At 42.8% G+C, this 12,534-nt stretch overlaps 2 protein-coding genes across 22 annotated transcripts in view; both read left to right on the top strand.

Moving 5' to 3' along the window:
* The first annotated feature begins 5,941 nt into the window (after positions 1–5,941).
* LOC114057926 (translation initiation factor IF-2-like) lies at positions 5,942–6,791 on the top strand. The gene is made up of 2 exons (XM_027884758.1): positions 5,942–6,057; positions 6,178–6,791. The coding sequence occupies exons 1-2, from the start codon at positions 5,942–5,944 to the stop codon at positions 6,767–6,769; spliced, it is 708 nt and encodes a 235-aa protein (XP_027740559.1). The 3' UTR covers positions 6,770–6,791.
* Positions 6,792–7,314: 523 nt separating this feature from the next.
* The window catches only part of SLMAP (sarcolemma associated protein), a 76,972-nt gene continuing 71,752 nt past the window's right edge, over positions 7,315–12,534 (top strand). For all 21 annotated transcript variants that reach the window (XM_027884834.1, XM_027884822.1, XM_027884826.1 and 18 more), the window contains exon 1: positions 7,315–7,537. In XM_027884834.1, the coding sequence (XP_027740635.1) occupies positions 7,340–7,537 (198 nt within the window). In that variant the 5' untranslated portion in view covers positions 7,315–7,339. The remainder of the gene's footprint in view (positions 7,538–12,534) is intronic.

Below are 12,534 nucleotides of genomic sequence, written 5' to 3'. Positions count from 1 at the left end.
TGGGGTTCTGCAGTGCAGCCTGAGTAGGGCTGTACAGGAAGGCTCTATCTGTGCCTGCTTCAGGTATTTTATCACAACACCATGCAAGACTCACACATTTTTCAAGTAGTTAACTCCTGGGTTCTGTATAAGGTCACTATTCAAAATAAGACATGACTAAGACCGAGCTTCATCGGGTTAAACTCAGCACAATAATTCTGCAGTGGTATTTCATTTGCTTTTTCTATGTGAGAGCTGAAACAGGGCCTGGCCAAAAGCTTCATCGCTTAGTTTAAGGAAAGATACCATCTCTCTGCTTCTTACAAGCCTTCCCTTGTTTACATTTTTATACTTTTCTTTGTTTACATTCTTACTGTCCTAGCCAAACTATAATTTTAGCTGTTATTATCGTGCATGTCCTTTTTGTTTTTGCTGGCCTCTATTTGTAAGTTTTCATGTAAATAAAAAGTACAAATGAATATAAGTAAAATAAGAAGAATAAAGAACTTAGCAAGAGTTATATGCTCTGCTCATTTTTTTAAACAATAACAAGTAAATTAATTCCACTTGATGCTTAACAAATAATCTTTTGGTAGGATAAAGTTAAGAGAATAGAGACACAAACTTTAATAAAAAAGTCACTGAGAAAGAGAGGATTGTCATCTTCTGGAGATATTCCCAGTTAACAGGGAAACACTAGTTCAGGACGATTTTCACCTAGCCATTTCAAATCCATTTTAGTTTTCATAAAATGTGATTATCTTCCTCAGTTGAGAAAGAATATCTGTTGTTTAACACAATAAAAATATTTCTGCATATATTTCAAGTATTGTAACATGTAGAAACAACTGAGACTGCTTTCTCCTACAAGAAGTGTACCAGTGCAGGATGAAATACAGACTTCAAAGCTGGGCACCTATAAAATGAGAATGCTTAGCTACAACTTGCAATACTGACTCATGAAACAGTCATCTGCATATGGAATGTGCCCTTAGAAATCTCCATGAACTCTGCCTTGTTTTGCAGAAAAGCAGTGATCTGTTCACGTAAATATTCGGCACAGTTTGGACAAGAAAGTCTTCTAGAAAAAGCGTCCTCTGTGATGTCAGTTGCTGGAATAAAAACGAGAATAGGCCTGTGTGGGGACAGCTGGATTCTAAAGAGCCAAAACTCTTTAGCGTTTGAGCCTGTCTTGCTTTCTTCCACCCTCTATCTTTCACCTACAGCTGCCATCTCCAGAGCTGCATCCCGCCTCCCTCAGTGGGATGCTTTCTATCAGGTGGCAGCAAATGCTGTGTTGGCTGCTGGCTGGCCTGTTTCCATCAGCTTCAGCAGGGAGTGACTGTGCAGACTGCTCACATCCACGGAGTAACACCAAAGAACTGGATAAACATCATCTGCTCACCTCACCTTCCCTCCTCCACCACCCGCCTTCACATTCCAGTTTAAAGTGGTACTTCATCTGTATTTGAAAATTAGCTCTGGTTCATTTGGAACAAGTAAACACTCACCAAAACTGTCATAATTATTTTTAAAGCATTTTTTCTATTTTTCAGACAGATACAGAAAACATCAGACATTTCAAAAAGTCAATTTTAATATTGACTTTTTATTTGACATATTAAAAGAAAAGCAATTAAGGCTGGTTACACGATGACTCTTATGCTCAAACAGTAAAGTAATGAAAATGCCAGATATATCAACTTAGCTAATTTCATTTGAAATTCAGAAACACTGTATGTAACATTAGTTATATATTAGCATAATACTGTATTAATGGAATGCCTATTACATTATATTTATATATATACACAAAATACATGTATTATTAACATAAAATAAAACATAGATTGTATATATAAATAGATAGAATATATATAGCATAATAAACATTTTATATAATTTCATAACATTAACATATTTGTTGCATAACGTAAATTGAATAGTATATTCAGTATATGCTTACTACATATATTCCATTAATGTAACTGTCTATTATGTTGGTAAGACACTCATTTCTATAATGGGTACAAGTATCTTTTAATAAGCTTAACCAAGACTAGAGATAGGAACAGGGAAGGATCTGAAAGAAAATGAGATAAATGGAAAATCTACCTGACAAGAGAGGATTAAACTTTCAAAATTAATGCTGAAAGATAATGTAATTGTTCTTTACATAATCAGTTACAGAGTTAAAATATCAGGAACAGAAAGTAAGTCTGAAACTAAAGAACAATAATAGCATTAAAATAAAAAAGTGTAACCACTTCACTAAACCTGGGGTGATAATTAGAATAAAATTTTTAATCACAGGAGAAAACTTCTCTGAAACAGATTCTTTCTTTTTAACAAGTTCAGCTTGATTCAGAACATTTCAGAAGCTACTTCTGAGGCAAAGTGGTTTTGCAGAATATACATTAGTATGTAAATAACAGTTCAAACTTTGATATACCTTTCCACATGTGGTAGTAAATGCCTTCATAGATTGTAATTTTAAAATGTGGTATGGCTTAAAAGAGTGCAATTATACATAGAATTTGTTGTGTTTCTGAAAACCAATACAAAATTGATTTGGTCAATTGCTTATGAATGAGTTTCACGGATGAGAACTCCATAGAAAGCTGAGCATTTCCATCTGTCTCCTTACCTGTCTAACAAACACTATCATTTTGCTTCGTAATGTTTTTACTAGAAACTGAACTTTTGCTATACAGCATGCATCTGTCATTCCACATGTAACAATCCCTCGAGGCAGGATCTCCCACTAAGCAACTGGTTCACAACACCTCTCCTCTGAAAATTTAATCTGATACATGTTAATTATTTTGGTAGCCTGTTATACCATCACTGCACAGTACTCAGAAATCTGGCACTGAGTTTCCTATAACCATGCTCAGTGTTTTTCTTTTTCAGCCAGTTACACTCAGCTTAGAATTCCCCACAGGCTTCCTGCAGCAAAAGATCTCATTTTTCATCAAACCATTAAGATTCAACACTCTCAAACCAAACTCCACGTGTTTTTTCAGGTATGCACATGAACTCCCTCTGCTGCATTTCATCCTCCTGACACAGACACCAGCTCTTCGGGGGACAAATGTTCCCTTCCCCTTCCCTTCCCCAAGATGCCTATGGAGAGGCTGTTTCTGCCCTCAGCTAGGACGACTATCATAACATTTTTATGGACTTCCTGCCCAGAAAAAGGATGGACACCTCAGTGGGATCCTGCTGCCCTTACCCAACATGGCTGCGAGGTGCTCTGCCCGTTTCAGCTGTCACAATGGTTTGCAGAAGCCAAGCAGAAGCTGTCACATCCTCCTCCTCCTCCCCCAAGCATAGCACAGCCCTTCACACCAAACTCTTCATCCACCTGTTGCTTCCCACAGTTCTAAGAGGGACACTCTCTGGTAAGCATCAAACACCTCATAAAGTACTCATACAGTAATTGGTATCTTCATTTCAGAATGCAACCGCTTTCTGTATTTTCAGCTTAGCCTATGACTCAGCCCCTGATAAATTCTGAACTCATTAGGCAATTTGAAATAGGAGTTTAAAAGTATGAAGGATAACTAGACCCATCCAGCTCCTCTAAGAGCTGGCACTCACGTAGAGGAGGGCTCAGATTAATGCCCTTGATGAAAAGTAACTCGGTTGTTACACGAGGCATTTGGCAGTGCCAAAAAGAGCTAGAAAGGCAGCTGGCACATTCCATTGCTTTCCCCATGAGACTGTCAAAATGGGATTTCTCCAGGGGATGAAGAAGGGTTTAGGATACCAGCTATGCCAGTGGCTTACAGTTTAAAGGACACAGATGCTTAGAGTATTAGTTTGTTCCACTGCTCGCAGTGAGGCTTGGGAAAGACCCTGTGCAGACAATACAGTATGGAATCTATTTGAATCTCAATAACAATATCTAAAAATTACAAATACTTAGAACATCAGAAAAAGATGTCCAGTGCTCAGTTTATTATTTTGACTCTGTTCTCTTAGGTCCTGTAGATGGTAATGGATCTTCATCTCTAATTTTACTTTCAAGCTCCTTTCCCCATTAAACACACACATCTCATAAACATTCTTTTCATTCCACCTGTATAACCACTTCATAACACTTGTAGTACCCACTGAACCAACACCGGTAGTACCCCTTGTTCCCACTTTTTCCACCTTTGCAAATCCAAAGTGCTCTCCATTACTTTTACTTTCGTAACTCTCTCCCTCAAATACAATGCCTAATGGACTTCACGTTCTCATGTTCATGTCCTTTTTCTTTTTATATCCCTTTCCTTCTCCCCTTTGATTACTTATGGCACCTTGTGTGCTGTAAGAAATAGGCATACTGAACTTGCATTTATTAAAAAAATTAGTAAGTTAGGATTATATGTATCCCAATAGTATAATCTTGTAAACAAGCTGATGAAAGTCGTGAAGTCATGTGCCAGCTATTTTTTTTGTTTCCTCCTGTCAGGAAAATTAAGATTATGGATAAACAATCCTAAAACTTCCATCTATCAGATGTTTTTTTTTGTGTTCAAAAATCAGACTTGTCTTTAATCTTGAATTTAATTTTTTTGCTTCAAACACAGATGCTCCAGTCTGGTTGTGCTGTCTTTTTCTCATTGGATTATTAGAAGAAAACTAGGCTGTAATGAATAACATCCCCCTTCCCCAAATCACAGTGCAGTCAAAAAGAAAGGGAAAAAAATTAAGATAGCTCCTGAGATTTTCCTGTGCCACAACTAAAACCACTCGTGCCTTGTGTCTCACACAGCACTGCCTTACCTCGATTCTTGCTTTCCCCCTCGTCCCTGGAGCTGCCTGGCCCTGCTCCACTCCTCTCCTCCACGCTACTTTCTGCCATCAGAGAACTCTCCCATGTCCCTAATCCTAACACCTTGTCACAGGGTAATTATAGCGCTGGCACAACCCCAACATCTATCTTATATCCAACAATTTCCACTTGTTTGCTCAACAGGGAATGACGGAATTAAAAATGAATTCGGACCGGAGAGACCCGTTCAGCACCAATGACCTTGACAAAGTCACCTTTCCTTGGCTTCTAGAATATGGGGACAAATATAATCAAAGATGATGCTCCGTGACTTACTGAGGGAAGACACTGCACCAGTGACCCCACCCCAGTCCTGACCCTGTCCCTGCAGTCACCGCTCCAAAGCTCCCCCTGGTCCAGCTGCCAATTTGCAACCAGAGAAGGCAAATAGGGCCAGCATTCCTCCCGCCCCGGGACACGTCAAACCACACTGCGGCTTCCAGGGATTTCAACCTGGGATCATAAAACGAGCAGAAGAGCACGGGGAAGGCAGGAGGATGCCCAGGAGACTCCTGCGAGCTCTGCTAAGAATGTGTGGCCCCATGTTCTCCTCAGAGCTCCCCTATTCCACAGAATCACACAATACCCTGAGTTGGGAGGGACCCACAAGGCTCACCGAGTCCAACCATCAGCCCTGCACAGGACACCCCAAGAGTCCCACCACGTGCCCGAGAGCGTTGTCCGAACACTCCTTGAGCTCTGGCAGCTTTGGGGCCGTGACTGCTTCCCAGCGAGGCCTGGTCGGTGCCCGACCGTCCTCTGGGTGAAGAATCTTTCCCTCATATCCAACCTAAACCTGCCCTGACACAACTCTAGGCCGTTCCGTCTCCCTTTTAAATAAGGTCTGACGGGCCCCGCTCGCTCCCTCCCTCCCTCCCTCCCGGCCAGGGCACAGCCGAGGAGAACGGGAGGGGAAAGCGACAGCATGGGGCCGGGGGCTCACTCACCTCAGCTCCTGCCCCGTACTAACACGTCCCAGCCGCGCCTTTCCAGCAATAGCCCCTCTCCCCTTTTCCCGCTCCCCTTTCCCGGCTCATCCCATCGTGCCCCCCGCGTTCCCCCCCGCCCCATCCCCATCCCAGCGCCCGGAGCGGGGCGGGGCCCGTGCGTGCCGCAGCCTCACCGCTCCCAGCGCGCATGCGCGGGGCGCGCCGGTGCGCACGCCGCCCGCCCCCGGCCCCGCCCCGCCCGGCCCCGGCGCCGCGGCCACACCGGGAAGGGCTCCAGGCGCTATGGCGGCGGCTGCGCGCAAGGTAAGGGGGGAGCGGGCGCGCCCCGGGCCGCCCGCGGGGCCTCGCCGAGCGGGACCGGGGCCACGCGTGGGGCCGCGCCGAGCGGGACGCGCCTGACCCGGTTTGTTTTCGGCCCCGCAGGTCGGAGGAAAGTTCCCGCGGTCGGCGGCCGCTTGAGCGGCAGGAGCGACCGAGCGGGAGCGCCCGGGCCCGGCCGCCAGGCCTCTCCCGCCGGCGGGGCAGCGGAGCGGCGCTGGGCGGGCGGAGAGCGCGGGGGTGCGCAGCGGGCCCGCCTCATGCGCAGCCACCTGCGGAGGGGCTGAGCGGAGCTGCCGCCGCCGCGCCGGGGGCTCCTGGCGGGCACTGCCCGGGGCAGCCCCCGCCCGCCCCGGCACCGCCGCCGCCGAGGGACGGACGGACGGACGCCGGCCCTGCCGCCGCCAGAGTCACCGCCGGGGAGCGACCTGTCAGCGCACCTCACAGGCCGGCCCCGAGGACCCTTCTCACGCGCTGGTTTGTCCCCGGGAGAAGGAGAGTTGGGAGCTCTCTCCATGCCTTATCAAGTTCCTTATCTGAGCGGCTGCCAGGCGCTCTAGACCAGTTCGACTTTATCTGGTGCAGGGGAGCAAAACAGTGTATCTCTCGCACCCCATCCCAAATCGAGGACCACCTATTTTGCCGTATTTTAATTCACGAAGATGCTGAAATGTGGATTGCCGTGCGAAGCAGCTAGATCCCTGTTGTGGAGCGAGGGCTTCGTATTCACCTTCCAGCTCCCGGTCTGTGCTCTGTGAGAGAGGACACTAATCTTCCTCCTTCATCCCTCTTCCCTAAACCTTTCCTTGCTTCCATGTTGCATTGGTCAGACTTTTGGTCAGTGTTGTTTACGGAAGGGGAGGGGAAAGAAGGCAGTTGAGGTTACAAACAAAAGTACTTGTATGACTCATCTACTTGGATTTAAGACATTATATCCTTCTTTCAAGGGGCCTTTGCTTCTCTCTGAAGGAATCAGATGCTTATTCCTATTCTTCCAGAGGAGGATGGATTGAAAATTGTCCATTTTAGACTTTTTTTGGGCCACTGCTGATATTATTAAAGACATAATGGGGCTTTTTCACTGGATTATTGCCAGGATTAGTTTACACACTGAAACAATGAGTTGTTAGGTCTCTCTTACGATAATATTTGTCCTGCTTTAATATAAAGTTGCTGCGGAGGTGCATTTAAAATTGTGGAGGACAGTCTGCATCAGAAGAGGCTCTCTTCGTCTCTGGTTGGTGTGGCAACCAGCAATCTGTCCTCGATGCCTTCAGCCTTGGCCATCTTCACTTGCCGCCCGAACTCTCATCCGTTTCAGGAGCGTCATGTCTACCTGGACGAGCCCGTCAAGATCGGCCGCTCCGTGGCTCGCTGCCGGCCAGCCCAGAACAACGCCACGTTTGACTGCAAGGTGCTCTCCAGGAACCATGCTCTTGTCTGGTTTGATCACAAGACAGGCAAGGTAAGATGTTTTTCTTTGTTTAAAAATATTCTGAACGTTGGCTTTAGCAAGCCCCTCCAGGCTGCAGATCACCCCGCTTTTGCTGTGATAAATATGGTTGCACGTGGAAGGAGTACAGTTTGTGTTAAAATGATTATTTTTCAGGTAAGTTGGTGATTTCTGACTAAGCAGAAACTTTAAATAAAGCACATAAAACTAACAATTGAAAATAGTGATACGTACTGAAAAACTTGCATGTGTATTATTCATTGCTGGAAGTAGGTGATTTTCAGGTGAGTCATACAAGTGTGAAGGTACAGGCTTGTATCAATATATTGGTGCAATAGTATTTGTTCAAATGCTGAGAAATTACCGTTTTATCTGAGTGTGGGAATAAATCTTGTTGTGAGGAGTGTCAAAAAATGTCTTTAAAAAACCCTACTGTGTTTGGTACCCTCACTCTTCCTACTCATCCTTTTGAAATTTTATAGAGTATTTTGTTTTGGTCTGGTAGAAGTTTTGTTACTGGTAGCAGGAGTGTAGCAAGTGGCATACAAGGTGTATTTTCTCATTGATAGAGAAAATGGTTTTAAAATACATCCTGTGTTGCCTTCACCGTTCCTCTCCCAAGGCTGGCGATCTTGTTCAGTGAAATTGAGGGGTTCTGTAGTGCGTGTTTTGTCCACTAGGGATTGAACTGGGACAAGTAAAGTTGTTTTACTTTGTGACTGTCAAGTTATTTTTAAATATCCAGCAAGAAATGAACAAAGTGCAGACCTCAGTTGATCAGCACTGTATTTTTTTCCGAATATATTCATGTTACACCCTGGAACTTTATGTGCTCTAGATCAGCTGATTGTTAACTTTACACCATGCCCTTCTATGAAATGCAGTCAGTTTAGCTCTGGATTTTAAGAATAATGTGGTCTGTAATTAGTGCAGGTTTTTTAGTAATATGATGCAGCATGAGGAGCAGTGCAAGGCAGTCAAAGTTCTTAAACCTTCCATTGTTAACTATCCCGTGTTATGCAATACTTGGGCATGATGGGACAAGACAAGCATTTAATTTCTTAAGGCTGGGTTATGGCATGGCTTTCAAGTTACCTGCAGGTAATTGTGCAAACTGCTATCTGTATGAAGTGTCTCATTAAGCATTTTGCTTTGGCTCTGCTGTGTATGTGATGTGCATTCTCAGACACTTGAAAGCTTAGATGCTTGAAATACTTTCAGTTTAAGCTTAGTTTTTAACATTTCTTGACTCAGCTAAGTAAAATGCTCCAATTTATTGTGCTGTCTTTAAATTAGAAAATGTTATGCAGATGATGTAGATTTTTGTCAACATTTCTCATGGCTAACAAAGATTTAAGACCCCCCCCCCCCCATGCTATATTATGTTTACAAATAGTCCAGCCATATTTAAGATGGTTAATTTGACAAAGCACTGAGTGTCTGCTGACTTATAGACTAGCTTCAAGGACTATCAGCTGTGGGTTTCTTGGTTTGTTTTTAAATTTCAGCTAGCTTTGGCTTTTCTAATGTAGGTCAAACTTTATATGCTTATTCATTTCGTCTGTCTGTTTTAAAGTAGCAGATTGGCAGTAGCAAGTAAGAGGATGATACGTGATAGCTCTTGAGATTCCATGTGAAGATTTGGTGGGGGTCTGATGAAAATTGCCCAGGTGGGGATCTGTAGCCACAGTGGAGTGTTGCATGTTAGAGGTGGTGGTGCTGTAAGAGGTCAAAAGCCTTGGTACAGCAGTGTGGAGAATTTCAGATTCTGTGTATGTTTCTTGGCAACATGGTCTGGTTTTTCATCTGGTAGAGTATCTGAATTGTGAGATGGTTGGAGGAGAGGGGTAAATGCATCATTAGAGATAATGGATATCAAATGCTGTTGTGAAAAAGCAGGTGGAAGATATTGATAAATACAGGCTTGATCCTGAATCATAAGAACCACTTTAAAGAATTCTGTGGTGTTTTCAAAATACAAACAAAAACTATGCCAGAACATCTGCATGCAGGAACATATATTATCATTGTTTACAGAACTGCTAATAGGCACATCTCGTTTAGGAAACTGTCATTATCCTATCAATGACCTAAATTTAAACCTGCTCAAATTGTTTTTGTCATGGTGTTTGTAAACATTTTTTAGAAGCTTATATACAGGTCCTTTATCAATTCTGGGTTTTTTGAAAGATAAAAGATACTGAAATGTTAATTTAGTAACAGAATAATTCAAAATGGTTCATGAGTGATCTGGAACTGCAGTTTCATTAGTTGTGGACTTTGGCCATACCAGTTTCTGGCATTCCCAGTCGCTCGGTCTGCTCTGTGCTGCCTCTTGAGCTGCCTTTCAGTTATACTCTAATAGTCCTTTTTTTTTTCCCTGAGGGTTTGGAGTTCTGTTTTATTTTAGTGAAGCATGTGAGTGATCCTGTTTACTACATGGTCTGTAAACAATTTTATCGGCATAATCTCTAAAGAGGGGTAGAACCCCAAGAGAGAGAGCATCAGTAAACAGTGGCAAGGGAACTCCACAGTGTTTTTTCTGAGGCAGAGGTAGGCATAATTTGAAGTATGTCACATAAGTAGACCAAGTTGAAGATGACATGTTACTTGCAGTTGAAAGATGTGAATGTTTACTTTGTATAAAGGCACTTGAATTATGCATGGAAAAAGTTATGTGCTCAAGGAGATAATGTGTATGTAACACCAGCATTATTAAGGATGAAAGTAGGATGAGTTTTCAGGATCACCAGTAAATAGCAATTAAAAGCAGATACTTAAATTTGGATTTGCTTTTTGAAATATTTTTAACATAATATCTAAGCTTAAATGTGTGTAAGATGAAGGTGGGAGGAGATAGTGGTAGGATTATCTGTGCTTGGACTTTTTCTGTGTTTAGTAATACTTTTATAGACAACCAGTGAAATGCCTCTTTTTTGCTTTTGTTTGTAGGTTGAGCACAATAACCTCTTACGAATTTTTCATATAGTGATGGAAAACTACATTTGGAATTAATTTTTTTTCATTTTTTTAGTAATTACAAGTTAATCAATCTGGGTTTTTTTAGAGATGCCTGAAAAAGTGAGTCACTAGATATGTAGGAAGTAGATGTTGTGCTGAGCATGGAGTGTTCCCAAAAGTGTGAATCAAAGCAAAAGGAAAAGTGGGCTATAGTTCAGAAAATGTAAATGTGTTTGTTCAGCTTATATCACTGCATATAGGAAGAAAGTCTTTCAAATTGCTAAACTGAAATAGTCTTAAAGTTTGGCTTTTTTTTCAGCTTTGTTTCCATTTTTAAAAATAAGCAAGTGGAAAACCCTGGAGAATTTGTATGTGACTTCTCCCAGGCTGAAATGCTTCTGACAGATGTGGTAGAAGCTTTTAGAAGAAACCTGAAGCTTCCAGCAGATATCCAGGCTTTCAAAAATTGGAATTATTCAGTGCCTTAGATTTGTTGTGAGTTGCTATTATAAGTACCTTTAATAGGGAATTCATTGCCACAGTTTGCCTAAGGAAACTGTGAAAAATAAAGTATTTTCTTAGATCAAAAGGACTCCAAGTAACTGGTCATTTCTAATAACTGAAAAAAACATGTGTAGGCACAAATTTCTCTGTTAATGGTATCCAGTAGTACTGCTTTTGTTTAATTCAAAGTGAATATGAGTTAAATTGAGCACATTTGTAGTATCTTGGTGACAGAAACACTGACTAGTATGTTGGAAGCCATAGTCCACATAATAGTAAATGAAATTTATTAAGGCTGTGCTTTATGGCTTCTAGACTTAAAATATGTGAGAGAAAAATGTTACAGGATACTTCCTGCACCCTCTTTAAGGAAAACAAACACAAACTTCCCCACTCCCCAGGAAAAACCCACCCCTCAAAAAACTTCAAAACAACAAACCAAAAAAAGGACAAAATAACCAACCAAAAAATCCTAAACCCCAACAAACCAAACACAAACAACGAACCCAAAACCCAACACCTCAAAGCAACCACCCAAAGGTACAGCCAGGGAATTACAGACTGGCTGGCTTGCTTTGAGTCCATGGGAAAATCATGGAGCAAGATGTGAAACACTTTTGTGGGCACATGAACAAGATGGTTTGGTAGTGGTCAGTGTGGAGTTGACAGGGGTAAATCATGGCCTGGTGAGTCCAATTGCACTGTGTGATGACTCATTTTGTGGGCAGGGCACACTCTCTGCCCTGCCTTTAGCAGGGCTCTTGGCTGTTCCCACAGTGACCTGTGTAAGTTTGGGCACTGCAGTCTGGGTGTACGAGCGACTCGAGCAGTACAACAGAGCTGGTTTGGGATGGGGCTCCGTGGGGGTGCTGGGCTGGGGTGCTGGTGCCGAGCAGGATACGGGGTCAGTGCTGTGAGCTGTTCCTGTTCAGCGTTATTATCAGTGACTCGGGGGACACAGTGAAGTTTAGTCGAGTTTGAAGGTGACACTGTATCTGTTGGTGTGAGGGGCAATGAGCTGATATGCTCAAGGGCACGGCTGCCCTCCAGAGGGACCTGACCTTGCTGGAGGAATGGGCAGACAGGAGCCTGAACAAGGACAAATGGGAAGTCTGCGTGTGGAAAGGAAGAACCCCTTGCAGCTTATTAGACCCTGTCTGGGATACTGCATCTGATTTTGGACCACCAGTGCAAGAAATACATTGATAAACAAGAGTTGAAACATTGGATGGGTTCTCTTTGTGGTGTGTTGTGCTAAGGATAAAAGTATATTGATCATGAAAGAAAGAAAAAAGGAAATATGTTTTTCACTCAACATTAAGAATATTTTGTGGATATCAAGAATTTGGTAATATTCTGGTATTATAGAGCGCCTTCTCTAGATATCCTATTTGTTCAGAAGTATTTTAATAAATCTATCTTAAAAATTAAGTGGGATATGAAAAATGGTATTTAGAGCTGCAGGATTTTGGTAGGAGACTTTTTTCCTGCTGCTTCCAATAGAGATTCCTCTATGATACTCTGGCCTATTTAGTGTTGATCTG

The sequence above is a fragment of the Empidonax traillii genome, unplaced genomic scaffold, assembly GCF_003031625.1.
Source record: "Empidonax traillii isolate 1590-97213 ecotype Southwest subspecies unplaced genomic scaffold, ASM303162v1 scaffold155:size2260171, whole genome shotgun sequence".
In the NCBI taxonomy this organism is placed as follows: domain Eukaryota; kingdom Metazoa; phylum Chordata; class Aves; order Passeriformes; family Tyrannidae; genus Empidonax; species Empidonax traillii.
The sequence above is the reverse complement of the archived record's forward strand: the minus strand, read 5'-3'. Positions and strand labels throughout refer to the sequence as shown.

Bases quoted from the DNA above. Each gene is read 5' to 3' on its own strand.
- LOC114057926 (XM_027884758.1), top strand. From the start codon at position 5,942: ATGCGCGGGGCGCGCCGGTGCGCACGCCGCCCGCCCCCGGCCCCGCCC. The intron at 6,058-6,177 runs GTAAGGGGGGAG...TCGGCCCCGCAG, and splicing joins TGGCGGCGGCTGCGCGCAAG to GTCGGAGGAAAGTTCCCGCG.